The sequence below is a fragment of the Annulohypoxylon maeteangense genome (genome assembly GCF_022496945.1).
Source record: "Annulohypoxylon maeteangense strain CBS 123835 unplaced genomic scaffold GGS22scaffold_11, whole genome shotgun sequence".
NCBI lineage: Eukaryota > Fungi > Ascomycota > Sordariomycetes > Xylariales > Hypoxylaceae > Annulohypoxylon > Annulohypoxylon maeteangense.
This window is the reverse complement of record NW_025953258.1, coordinates 97,987-110,009: the sequence shown is the minus strand read 5'-3', so window position 1 is coordinate 110,009 and position 12,023 is coordinate 97,987. Positions and strand designations below refer to the sequence as shown.

Here is a 12,023-nt window from a genome sequence, read left to right as displayed (position 1 = left end):
TTAACATCTTACACACTTCATACTCTGTATTTCATTTTATATCACTCCCTCCATCCTCAATCCTTTTTAGAAGTCTACTCATTACCCACCTAACCTATGTACCAACATAGGTCCTAGGTATATCTATTCTGCCACGGATCCATGGACCGTCAGGACTCAAGCGCTGCTTTGAAATCAATACGTAAGACATTGCAATGGTCAGAATGGACAATTCGTTTCTTATTTCTGGAACCTGCACCAACAAACCCACCTCGATGTTAGGGATAAAGGGTGTTCGCGTTGCCGCTGGCTGACATACCCTCATGTATGTTTGATCTGATCTCGTGCAGGGCTCCAACTTAAAGTCGCAGCTACAGCTGTATTATTGGAGCCGCGCGATCAGTAAGGACCAATAGAGGAATTTAGATGGAGACGACCTTGCATATACAAGTTGTTGTTTGCGCTTGGGTGCTTAAGAATGAATTTCTCCGCTCGTCTCTTCCTCTCCCTCACCCCTCTCTTTACATCACAACTTGTCCGGTCCGTGCTGTGTTGCGCTGTTGCGCTGTCGCAGCTTTGCTAGCTAGCAACAGGTAGCATGGATTGTCGAATATCGATAAATCACCGGGTGAAAGATGGCAAATCTGGATGGTACGCCCGCCAATGCCGGAGGATGGCTAATTCGAATGCGGCGAAACCTTGCACGGGTTTCTGGGCTTTTGGTTGGGTTAAAACATGCAAATCGCATTTGCTAACCCATTAGCATCCAGTACTTTCGTACGTGTCGGTGAAAACATTTGGCAGTCTAGCTGGCTGTTCATCCGAGCCTTCCCGACACGCCGAATGGTAAAGCGTATGTGAGTGTGAGTGTGAGTGTGTGTGTGTGTGTGGCTGCGCGGTCTGCGCGGTCTACGTGGTCTATTCCCGCATTCGATGGTGACCTCCGAGCCTGGGCAAGGCTCTACTTTGCCTACTCTGCCCTAAAAGGCAACCGGTCGTTTCTTCATCAAATCCTCAAGAACACCTAGATGAAGACACCACCAACCATCTACCATCCATTCGAAAAGCCCTACCTACAATGTATGCATCACAAAATCACCTGACGGATACCGGCTGCGCGCTTTGCAGCCTTCACATCTCAATTACTTCCATCTTCCTGGACAATATGCTGGAAGTCATACCCGACATACATATCCCGGCGCAGATTCCACCGCCAGTTAGAAAATACAGCTTGTGAAAAAAGGCATCCTGGTTGACGTCGGAAGCGGTCGATCCAGCTCCCCGGAGTCCCCTAGCGCATAGTAAGTATCTATGTGCTGTATGCAATGGTCCCCCACTCTGCCCACTCTCGACTAATAAGTTGAAACTCAACAACCTCGAGTCTACTAAATTTTACCTAGCACATTAATAGTTCTATTATATGATTCTCGCCGGTTTCCGTTTTCTACAGACATCTCGGATCCAACCAAGTTGAACCAACAGCGTCCTGCTCTGCAATGCTCTGCAGAGACCAGCCATGAAACAAAAGATCAACGCTTTCCAGATTGCTCTCTTTCTAGGTATGTGCCGAGATTCGCTGCTATGTACTCTGTAGATGCTGAAGGAAACATTACGCAACCTCGTATTTCTTGGCGTACACAAATGGAGATACATGAGCCGAGGCCCGTCTATGTAAGCTGCGAAGCTGCGCCCTTCTTCAAACCCGCATCCGAACCCCTCGACGGTTAGGATTCCTATTGAGTAGGATTCGGGAACGGCAACGATCGCATCCCTCATCCGCGCCGCTATTATCTGCCATATGATGTGATATGCAAGCCATACTATTAGAAGCACAGCATCGGAACTCCGAGGCATCGTGGGGTTTGAACTTGGGCAAAGCTTCACCTTTTTTGATCAGCAGAAGCTTATGCACGTTGCTAATGTACCTAGATAGATAGGTCCAAACTATCACTGCTAGCTAAGGTGGGACAAGGTGAGCATTTTCTGCGGCTGAGAGCAACGTTAACACGTGCTAGCTTGGCTTAGACTGCCGAAATCGCTTGTAGTAGCTCTTGATTTTATATTGTTCAATTTGGCACAGGAGCAAATTGAACCTGTTTGGAAATGAGACGAGATACACAGTTATCTTTTCAAGATTACTAGCGTCGCCATTGAACAACCTCAACCCATCATGTAAAGGTAAAACGTAGCCTTGCGGACGCCTCACTCTCATCGAGACTGGTCTATGGATTGCTATTAGGACCGCAGGTATCGCACATCGTATGATAAAATCCTAATGAGACCAATATTGACATAAGCAGTACGGAGTCTTCGTATTCTAGTTCGCCTTCAGCTGAGCTCCAGATATGCTAAGATAGCATTGTACGACAAGCTCGCATTATCCTTCCACACATATGCGGAGCATTGCCGTCGTCTGGATCCGGTCGTTGGGGATTTGGCCCCATGATTAGCCGATATGCGAGGCTCAAGGACTGCTGACCAACCACCTTCCTCTCAGCCTCTTCACAGCAAAGTCCCTTATTTCGTAACAGGAAAGATGGTCTCCTCTAAATCCGGGGGCTCGAAAGCTTTACTTCTCCGCGAATACCGGACTCAGCATCAATGTTCTGAGTCGGGCTTTTAGGAAACCCCACGTCGGTCTAGCTGGGATGTTGCCAAGAGAAACATCGCGGATCATACTATGCACGTTTGGCAGGCCTGTCGTGGATTGTTCGTTTCCAACGACACGTAACCAACCAGATCACACGACAAGGTGCTTCGCTCACTTACCGCTATCGTCTTCATTTAGACGGCGGTCTAGTCCAGGATCTCGAACTACCCCCGTCCATGGTGTTTATCCCCTCATAGGGCGACGGGCGCTAGTTGGGTTTGATGTTGTTCCCTCAACCCCATACTATGGAGGGAAAAAGTCAGGCGACTGCAAATGAGAGTTCGCCCTATTCTTTTCGAAACTAGTCTAAAGCGCCACGCACCAGCGTTACACCTACTGCAGATCGTCGTCTAGCGGCACAATCGAACGATTTTCTGCGATAGCGCAAATCCAACTGGCTATGCTGACTGACGCCGACTTGGGTCCGGCTGGTTCGGTGATGGATACTAGGCACGGTGGCAGATCTCACACCTCCTTTTACATATCTCTCCCGGGGCGTCGGGTCCTCGTAAACCAGATGTTATGTATGTTACCTACATACATACTGTTACGCGCCCGCTCGTTACCGAGTTAAGCACGGTGGTTATACCTACCCTGCCTATATCATTGATCTCGAGTAAACTATTGTTCCTATTGTTCCACGAAGAGGTTTTAAGTTGTAAGCGCGCTTTCCCTTACGCCCCTGCTTTGCAGACGGTATATTGGCCTTGGCGCGATTCCTTCATCCACGTTCAGTCTTTTGCCCTACGTGGCGAGGATCGATCATGAGATATATTCTTTATTAGAGGAACTAACTAGCTGTATGTTTTTATGGAATTCGAAATCCTGTCGGGTCCGAATGACGCAACATGCGCTCCGCGATGATGCCGTCGCCTACCCATCTGGATACCGAGCGAGATTCTGTTAGAAACTTTGGCGCCAATATATATGCCGTTGGTATTGCGCGGAACGACTTGTTAGAAATAGATCCTTCATCTCCTTTCGAAACTTATTGAGCGCGATGTTAGGACAGGAGAGTTCGTGATCGGCGACGTCGTTGTCTGTTGGCTGGCTAGGTGAAGTCTCGAGTAGAGGACAGAATAGCCCTACGACGCCCCGTGGCGGATTACGGTCTCGCCCTTTCCTTCCCTTGCTTGTGCCCCTAGGTCTACCCATGCACTTTTGGGTCGATATCTACGGGCCTGAAAGGGCTTAGCTATGGATATAGCTTGTTGCCTGTTCTATGGGCTGTAGAGGCTCAGAAGAGGATGATCTCAAGAGTTAGATTTGCATGAGGAGCGGGTAAGGGGCGTGGCTGGCTGCTTTGCTGACGAATGTCTTGCTATTATTACACTCATCTAAGAGAGATGCCTCTCTCAGCTTAGTACTTTGCGCCATCGCGTTAGGTACTCGACGTTGAAAACGTATCGACAATCGCCCTATGAGCTACTAGACTAGGTGAAGAATGGAATGTGGACGATTGAATGATACGAGTAACCCCAATTGGGTGTCAGTTGATCTCTAGGGGCGAACGGAGAGGTCATCGTTCGGTTTCGACCGTTAAGTATCGTCATTTAATACCTTCCCAGTTTAAAGTCGTTTCTTATGTCATCTAGGAGAAGTGGCTGGCGCTAACAAGAACAGGCTTGATTTCTAGAGACATGGTGAAGAACACCTCGGCCAGAGCGGAAGATCGCCATTCAATCGGCTGCACCGGACTGAACCTTTCGCGAAAAACTGCCTTTCCTCCTATCTTCTCAGGTACGCATTTTGGACTCGTGGCGCTTCGCTCAACGCCATGTCTGACCCGATGGCATCGCAAGTTACTTCCTTCCTATTTACCTAGGTACCTACTCGCTCATGACGCAATGCAGCTTCGAGATATCAAGACGCAATATGCTACTATTCGTCTTCACACAGCACAGGAAAAGACGTATCATCCGATGTACACCACGGGGCAATGATAAATGCGAAATGAAGCAGCGTCGCTGCATGAATTACTAAAGCACTTATCTGCCGGCCCATCCATCCATCCATCCATCCGTGCCTACGCCAATGTGCGTGGATACGCACATGCCTGGTTTCTGATAGCCAGCCAGCCCGACTCCGTTCCTCGTTCCTCGGTATATGCGAACTGCTCAGCTATATAAACCAGCAACGAGACACGGCCGACCCGACCCGTCCCCGTCCAAAACCCCCTTTCCCAGTCCGTTACACATTAGATCTTAGCTACCTAGGGAAGTAATAGGTAGGAGCATCTAGTACTAATAATTTTACATTTGGGGAAGAAAATATGACAGTAATAATGATAATAGGTAGGTAGGTATGTAGTAGTAGCGAAGATGATGATGGTGATGCCGATAGAAGAGGTAAGCGAAAGATAAGATAGAAGAAAGAAGTTAATAGATATGAATAATATGGTATGAGTATGAGTATGATATGAATAGATGCTGTCCTTCTGGATGGATGTGAATCGAGGTGACCGTCTAAAAAATCGCTAGCTGATATAATTACGTGACAGAGGAAACAGGAAAATAGTGCAAGGAAAGATAAATAGATTTGTCCGCCGCCTCCCTTTCCTTTGAACACGCATGTCGGGAAAACCGGCAACGCGGGAATTTGGTCGGTTTGTTTCCCATCAACCGGGATGTGGAAGAGAGTAAGGCATGGAAAGAAACGACGACGAGAGAGGTATATGGGATGGTCCAACAAAAACCACACCCTCACACTAACCCCTTTCTCCCTCTTACTCGTTTGCCTACTTGCCGGACTCGCCTCCCTAACCTCCCATATGCCACGTACCCAACCCTTTAGCCTACTACCTCGAGAATATCGAAACCCGTCCCAAGTACTCCGTCGCTGTTTTCCCTCGCCCCGTCGCAATGTGTGATGAGTCCACCAAGGAAAAATGAAAGATATGAAACGACAAAAAGAGACGTCGTTGAGAAGATGCGCCGATCGAATGGGAGAACGCTGATCAATGCTAAACAAGTCAGGGATGCCGATATGTGAAGAGGCCATTCTCTTTTTTTTCCCCACCAAGATCAAATGCCGGCTTCTTCATAATGCTAGATGCTTTGCGACACCGCTGGTTGCCCCGGTATCCGACCAAATGTACCATATACCAGCCGGCCTGAGCTCCCAGAGAAACGAAGGATCCAAGTGTATATATGCCCTTCCGCCGTCTGACACCGATCCTAGCCCTTTTTTCGCCAATGTTTTTTTTTTGGCCAATGCAATAATATCGCTTTTTGTTATGTTTTCAAATGTGGATAGGTGCGTGCCTGATAGATAATCGTCTTTTCTTGACCATGCTGTAGATATAGAACAAGGACCGATACATAACACAACCGATTCGCCCTTTCCCGCTGTGTTCCACAATAAGCCCGTCCAGTGTGAGGATGCTAATGGTTGATACTCAAACTCGTATTCACAGACGGATCGTTTGTTCTAATCCGTTCAAGGCGGAGATAGAGGAACGGCAGTGTTAAGTGACGGTCGCCGTAAATAGAGAAACGCAATGCTGATGACCCGCTAAAAAGTGAAGTGAAACAAACACCGAAAGATGCCTCCTATGACCACCTAGTCTTAAGTAGAACACCGAGATGACTCTAAACTCCCAGGCAACTAGCAACCACACGGTGGTTCGCTTAGGGGAATCATTGTGATGAAAAATATCGACGCCGACGCTTAAAAAAACCATGCACTACCACCATCCCCATTTGCAAATGCCAGTACATATGCAGCCATTAGCCAAGCTATCCCACGTGTAAGGATCCTGAGTAAATGCGATGGGTCCCGACTGCTACTTGTCGAACGGAGATAGTTCCGCAAGAATCAAGAGCGCCGCTTACTCAATGTTCCTATTTCGAATGTCTTGTTCCATAAACGCCAGTGATCAATCCCTAAAACACAAATGCATGCATCTAAGTTCGATTCGGTAATTATCTATCGTCCCATCATGTAAGGTGGGAAAGCTGAGGCGGAGCCGTTCACCGCTGGGGATGAACCACCAGCCGAGAGCGGCCCGCTATACAACGGGCTGCTCCATACATTACTGTTAGTACTAGGGAAAGTTCCCGCGGAATATGGGGTGCTCGCACTGCTAGGGACTGTCGATCCCCCGTTATAAATGCGACTGAGGCCTGGGGGGGCCGCAAGACCTGGTGGAGGACCATTGGCGCTTGTAAATCCGTTCCCGGGTCCAGCCATCATACCGTTCATACCTGCCATAGAGCCAGGGCCAGTCTGGCCCGGAGTCTGACCCGAACGAACTCCCAGAGGATTTTTAGAAAAGCTAAGACGAATGCCTCCCTTGATGCTATTATGAAGAGGCGTGCCGTATAGCTCATGGAGAGCTTTAGTGGCGAACGACACATCTTCAAATTCAACAAAGCACATAGGGCCGTTCTGTTTAGTGCGGAAACAGAGACGTTTGTACCCTCGCTGCTTAGAAAACATAGCTTTCAACTCCTCCTCGGAAGTATCGATCGGAAGGTTGCCCACATAGAGCGTATTACATGGAGGGTTCTGATCGGCGGGATTCACGGGAGGGAAGTTACTATGTCGCTGATAGTGCTGGTTGCCCATCTGGTAATTCATCGAGTGACTCGCGCCGTTCATGACCGTTGGTGACATGGTATTTCCATGTGCAGATAGAGGGGTTATGCTTGGGTGACTGTATTGGGGTAAGGATGCTGGCCCGTTGGCAGTCGTATTAAGAGATAAATTAGCCATGCGACTAATAGGTAGCTGCGGAGCGGTAGCTCTTCGTTGTTGTGTCGCGCCATTCTCGGCATACGCAACGGGGTCTTTAAGGAGCTCTCGCGTCTCGTCATCTTCTGGAGCGTCATGACTAATAAGTGTCTTGCCGGATATGCGCGTGCGCTCAGTAAGGTGGTTACCAATCGGTGATTGTGGTGAGAAGAGACTCTGATAATGTGCGCTAGACTCAGGGTTCGGTAGCTCATTGCTCCCGTATATTCCATTCATAGGGGGCGAAATATTCTCTAAAGATTGAAATGCACCGTTAAACCGAGAGGATTGACGCGAGGCCGCCCCCGAAGATGTGGTCGATGAGGGGCCGCTAGACGGGGCCGAAACTGCAGATTCGATTGGGTATCGTCTCGACGCGGTCGGGCTACCGGACACGATCTCAACCACCAGCTCAATATCACTTAAACTAATAGATTTTCCATGCAACATATCCTTGGCCTGATGTGCCCCATTAGGAGTCTTAAATCTCACGATTGCGGACCGAAAACCTGGGTCTTCTGACTGTTCCACGGATATCATCTCGATTTGGAGCAATTCCTGCGAGAAGAGGAGCATCAGACGAAGCTTGTCCTCGTTAGTATCAACAGGAAGTCTGCGAATCAAGATAGTCGATATGGAGGAGGGTGTCGTCGCAAAAGGCGTGCCGACGGGTTTAGTGGTCGCATCGCAATCGTAATGGTTAATAACAGTGCCCATGGATAGCGGATAGGGTGATTGAGCGGTTACAGCGGCGGACCTGAAAGGTTGCGATTGAGGGAGAAAGCCAGGCGCAGCCATGGCTATTTTGGTGGCGGCGGCCGTGGTAGGAGGAAAAGGACTTGCGCGGGTTGACGACAAAGGAGGCGAGAATGCAGAAGATTTGGCTGACGTATTTGAATTTGAAACCACACCTGGGGTACTCAAGTCCACATTCATAGCTTAGTTATGCATGCAATTAAGTCACCCTGCGAGAGGTGCCTGGATTTTACGGACCCTATGATAAAAGGTTCGGGTGACGATCGCGCTGATCGTAGGATGGTAGAAAAAGTGTCGCAGACTTGCGTCGGGTTGGATTTTTGGGCTTTGTGCTTTTTTGGCGTGATGCGACGGGTTGGTTAAGTCGATTCAGCAGGTACGGAATTGTGGGTTCGCCCACAGGTTTGCGGCGCGCGGGATGAGAAAGTTGAGAAAATATTAGGTGTGTATTACTAGTCGACGCGATTGTCGGTTTACTGAATACTCGATTGTCCAATCTTGGGTTGGAGTGACGATGGCGACGCGACTTGGTGAGAAAAATGGAGAACGGTGACGATGTCTGGGAACCGGCGACGCGCGATAAGACAGACGGGATGGAGGAATGTGGAATGCAGATTGCAGATTGCAGTTCGCCACAGAGACACATAAAAATTAAATAAAAAAAGAAAGCGTCGGGTTAGGTAGGCAGGCAAATAGAAACAAGTAAAGGATAGTTAGGTAGACGGGTAAGTAGATAGAGAAGTATTTGGGAATAATAATAATAATAATGAGTTTGGGGGTTGGAGAAAGAGACAAGACTGTTTCTGGGTGCAGATGCAGGCGCAGGTTCAAGTTTAGTTCAGGTTTAGGTTGGTGGGATGGGGTACTGGGGGGGGCGTGGGAGCAAGAAAAAAAAAGAGAGGAAGGAACCCTGCAACCTTTCAAATCTCTCTTTCGGCTGCTTTGTGTTGTCGTACAGTAGATGGGTTTGTCTCGCGCAGGGGTTGCAGAGAGTAAGAAGATGGGAAAAAAAGAAAAATAAAAGAGGGTAGAGGGTTTATGGGTTAGAGGATGAAAAATAGTGCTCCAGGGCTGTTCCTGATCTGGCCAGTGATGGATGGATGGACGAGGATAAGGATGGTGTCTAGCCCTTGAAATTTCTCGATTGGACTGAACATGGAAGTAATGGTTAATTGTTAATGGTTAATGGATGGGCAAAGTATGGGAACATGGGGACATTGAAGTGGATGGGTAAGTGGCAGAGTGGGAAGAAGTTTGACTGATCACTTTAAAGCTTATGAGTGGTCAATGGTCTTTTCGGATTGTTTGGGAGAGGCCACTTTCTGGTACCCGTACTTGCTTCAACTTTTCGTACCCCATACATCTACACATTCAAATACACAAACATTAGGTGTCTACTAGGTAGTAAGTTTAGGTAGGTAAGATCCCTACTCTAGGTACTTTGTAAAGGATATCTAGGATAGAATAGGTACCTGTACGTTGGCACCGTATATATACTCTAAACTTTATAAGATGATTGATCTCAGGGAGTAGTTACCGGCCGAGCTTTTCTTTTAGGCTAGGGGTTTTGAGGTCATTCATTCATTTTATAGAACGCTAAACTGAAATGTTGTAGAGCATAAAACGTTATGTACCTATTTGTAGGTAGGTAAGTAAATCCAATGCATACCTACGAAAACTATGATAGTAATAATGAAATAAACGACGTGCAATACAACTTACATAGTACCTACGTGACAGTGACGGATTTTACTTACCTAGGTAAGCTGAAAAGTAACAATTTGATGTGTTAGGTAGGGTATAAAATGAGCAAAGTAGAATAAAAGATAAAAGCTTCATCATCTAGTCTATATTGGTCCTCGTATATGATTATCACTGGATCCTAAACCCAAGTTCTTGATAGGCGACCTAGACCCTCCATTATGGAACTCGGGACAGGTGCACGCTAAAAGGAACACGCTAGGCTAGCTTGCTAGTCCCGGAGACGCATTTGCATTTGCAGCGTGCACGCCGACGCGCCGCTACCTAGGAAGAAGCAGCTAATTGCCGGGGGATGAAATGTGGGTGTGGATGGTGGCAGTGTTCTCGCAGCTTTTTCATTCTCTTTTTTTAAGACCTTGTTCAAGGTTCTCTGAAAGCAGCGATAGAGAAAGATGGATTGCGGGTAACGGCCGGGGTTAGTGCCTTTTTAAAATGCTCCATACTCCATAATCTGAGAGCTCTTTCATGAATTTGATGACAGGCACCAATACACCATAGGCATCATACCTTCCAAGGTTCCTTACCTTCCTTACCTTGAGTACCTAGATAGGTACGATACGTACTGAAGCAAGCATGTACATGTACCTTATTGATTTCAACATTGGATTCGATTCGCTACCCTGCCCGTTCCCCACATCATCCCATTCGTTCCCATTCGCTAATGTCTAACAACGAAACATAAGACGAGTGGATGGGGAGATGGTTTGTGTGATATTAACGTTGACTAGCGCGAGATGCATCCGAAAGCTGGAAAGAAAGGGCTTGAAATGAATTAAAACGATCGAGATGTGAGATGTATGTAGTTGCGTCGAGGTAAAGCTGCAATGCCCCCCATACTTAACCAGCCTATACCCCTATCTTGGTAACCCTCCACGAATGTCGAAAACGCACACTGCCTCGCTACAGCGTATGAATCATACCTACATACCTGATAGGTAGGTACCTACTTTTCAACACAATCGCGTTTATCCCCGCCAACGCCGACAGCTTGTTTAGGATCCGGGAGGGACAAGACAAACACATGCCATGTGGGTATCCAGTGATAATAGATTATTGTCGAACCCGAGACATCTTTGCTAAGCCCGGGAGAAAATGAAGATACCTAGGATTAAAAGATGAAAAGACGACTAACTTTCAATGAACATAGCATTAACGAATTTTGAAGTTAGGTAATAAAGGTCGAATCAGATGAAATGAAACTCTGCAAACAACCATAATAGTCTTTTTTCCCTTCTATTATTGTTGGCTTATGCATCACCGTGTAACTGACGCCATGTAGGTCAGGCTAGGTATCAGAAAACGTGCTTGAATAACCCATGCCGCAGTATGTACAAAATGAATGTGCTGGGTAGGCTGGGCTGATTGATGGTTGTCTAGAACCTTTTGAAGATTTAAGTCTCGTTTTTGACGACCCACACAGAAGAACACCCACCCCCCATTACCCCCCTCTTCATAGCCTTCTCTTGTACCACGATACGCTTGGATTATCGTACCAATTAGAGAGCCGCTACGTAGAGTGACCGGTGTGATGGGAAAAACCGGGGGTGAGTCTGAGGTTTGGGAGGCTCAGGACATGATAGTTCGGTACAGTACCGAAGATCTCATTCAGCGACCAAGATCGATCAAGGTGAACAGGGTGAGCTAGAAGGGCCTTGACCAGATCGACAAAACTGTCAAGATTGTCGTTGACCGACCGAGTCTTAAGCCAAGACAGATAATATACTCACGAGGATAACCCGCCAAGGGCTGCAACGGTTGTAAGTACCGATTTTGGGCAGTGGAATTCAACAGCATTGCTTGCCAAGTGTATATGGCCTCAAATCTGTCTCCTTGTGATGAGTCATGATGATTTGGATGTTTCACCTGTAAATATGAACTATCAAGGCGCCTCGGCGCGTCGTGTAGTAATTCATTGTAGCAAGACGTTGCAATATTCATATTGCCGGCAGATTCTTCTATTCCCCCTTTCTGTTAAGGATATGGATACGTTTCCGGTCCGGTGTGGGACACTTTGTTTCCTTTGCTAACTTAGGTAGGTCCTCTATTTATCTATAAGCTCCAGGGCTGTTTTTGACTTGGGTGCCGTGTTACCAGACGACCCGACATCGAGGACCCGGGTTGTAACTCCGAACCTTGACTCGGA

General features: G+C 47.5%; 3 protein-coding genes across 3 annotated transcripts; all 3 read right to left on the bottom strand.

Annotated features, from left to right (window-relative positions):
- Positions 1–1,305: 1,305 nt before the first annotated feature.
- GGS22DRAFT_24428 (uncharacterized protein) lies at positions 1,306–2,005 on the bottom strand. The gene has a single exon (XM_047966591.1). The coding sequence runs from the start codon at positions 1,831–1,833 to the stop codon at positions 1,396–1,398; it is 438 nt and encodes a 145-aa protein (XP_047817521.1). The 5' UTR covers positions 1,834–2,005; the 3' UTR covers positions 1,306–1,395.
- Positions 2,006–4,797: 2,792 nt separating this feature from the next.
- Positions 4,798–5,862, bottom strand: GGS22DRAFT_24415 (uncharacterized protein). Its single transcript, XM_047966590.1, has one exon. The coding sequence runs from the start codon at positions 5,627–5,629 to the stop codon at positions 4,838–4,840; it is 792 nt and encodes a 263-aa protein (XP_047817520.1). The 5' UTR covers positions 5,630–5,862; the 3' UTR covers positions 4,798–4,837.
- Positions 5,863–6,556: 694 nt separating this feature from the next.
- Positions 6,557–8,161, bottom strand: GGS22DRAFT_189655 (uncharacterized protein; the record flags this gene model as incomplete). The annotated part of the gene is made up of 1 exon (XM_047964880.1): positions 6,557–8,161. One exon carries the CDS (start codon positions 8,159–8,161, stop codon positions 6,557–6,559), a length of 1,605 nt encoding a protein of 534 aa, XP_047817519.1.
- Positions 8,162–12,023: the final 3,862 nt, after the last annotated feature.

Excerpts from the sequence above, each read along its gene's own strand:
- GGS22DRAFT_24415 (XM_047966590.1), bottom strand. The coding sequence starts at position 5,629 with ATGGCCTCTTCACATATCGGCATCCCTGACTTGTTTAGCATTGATCAG.
- GGS22DRAFT_24428 (XM_047966591.1), bottom strand. The coding sequence starts at position 1,833 with ATGCCTCGGAGTTCCGATGCTGTGCTTCTAATAGTATGGCTTGCATAT.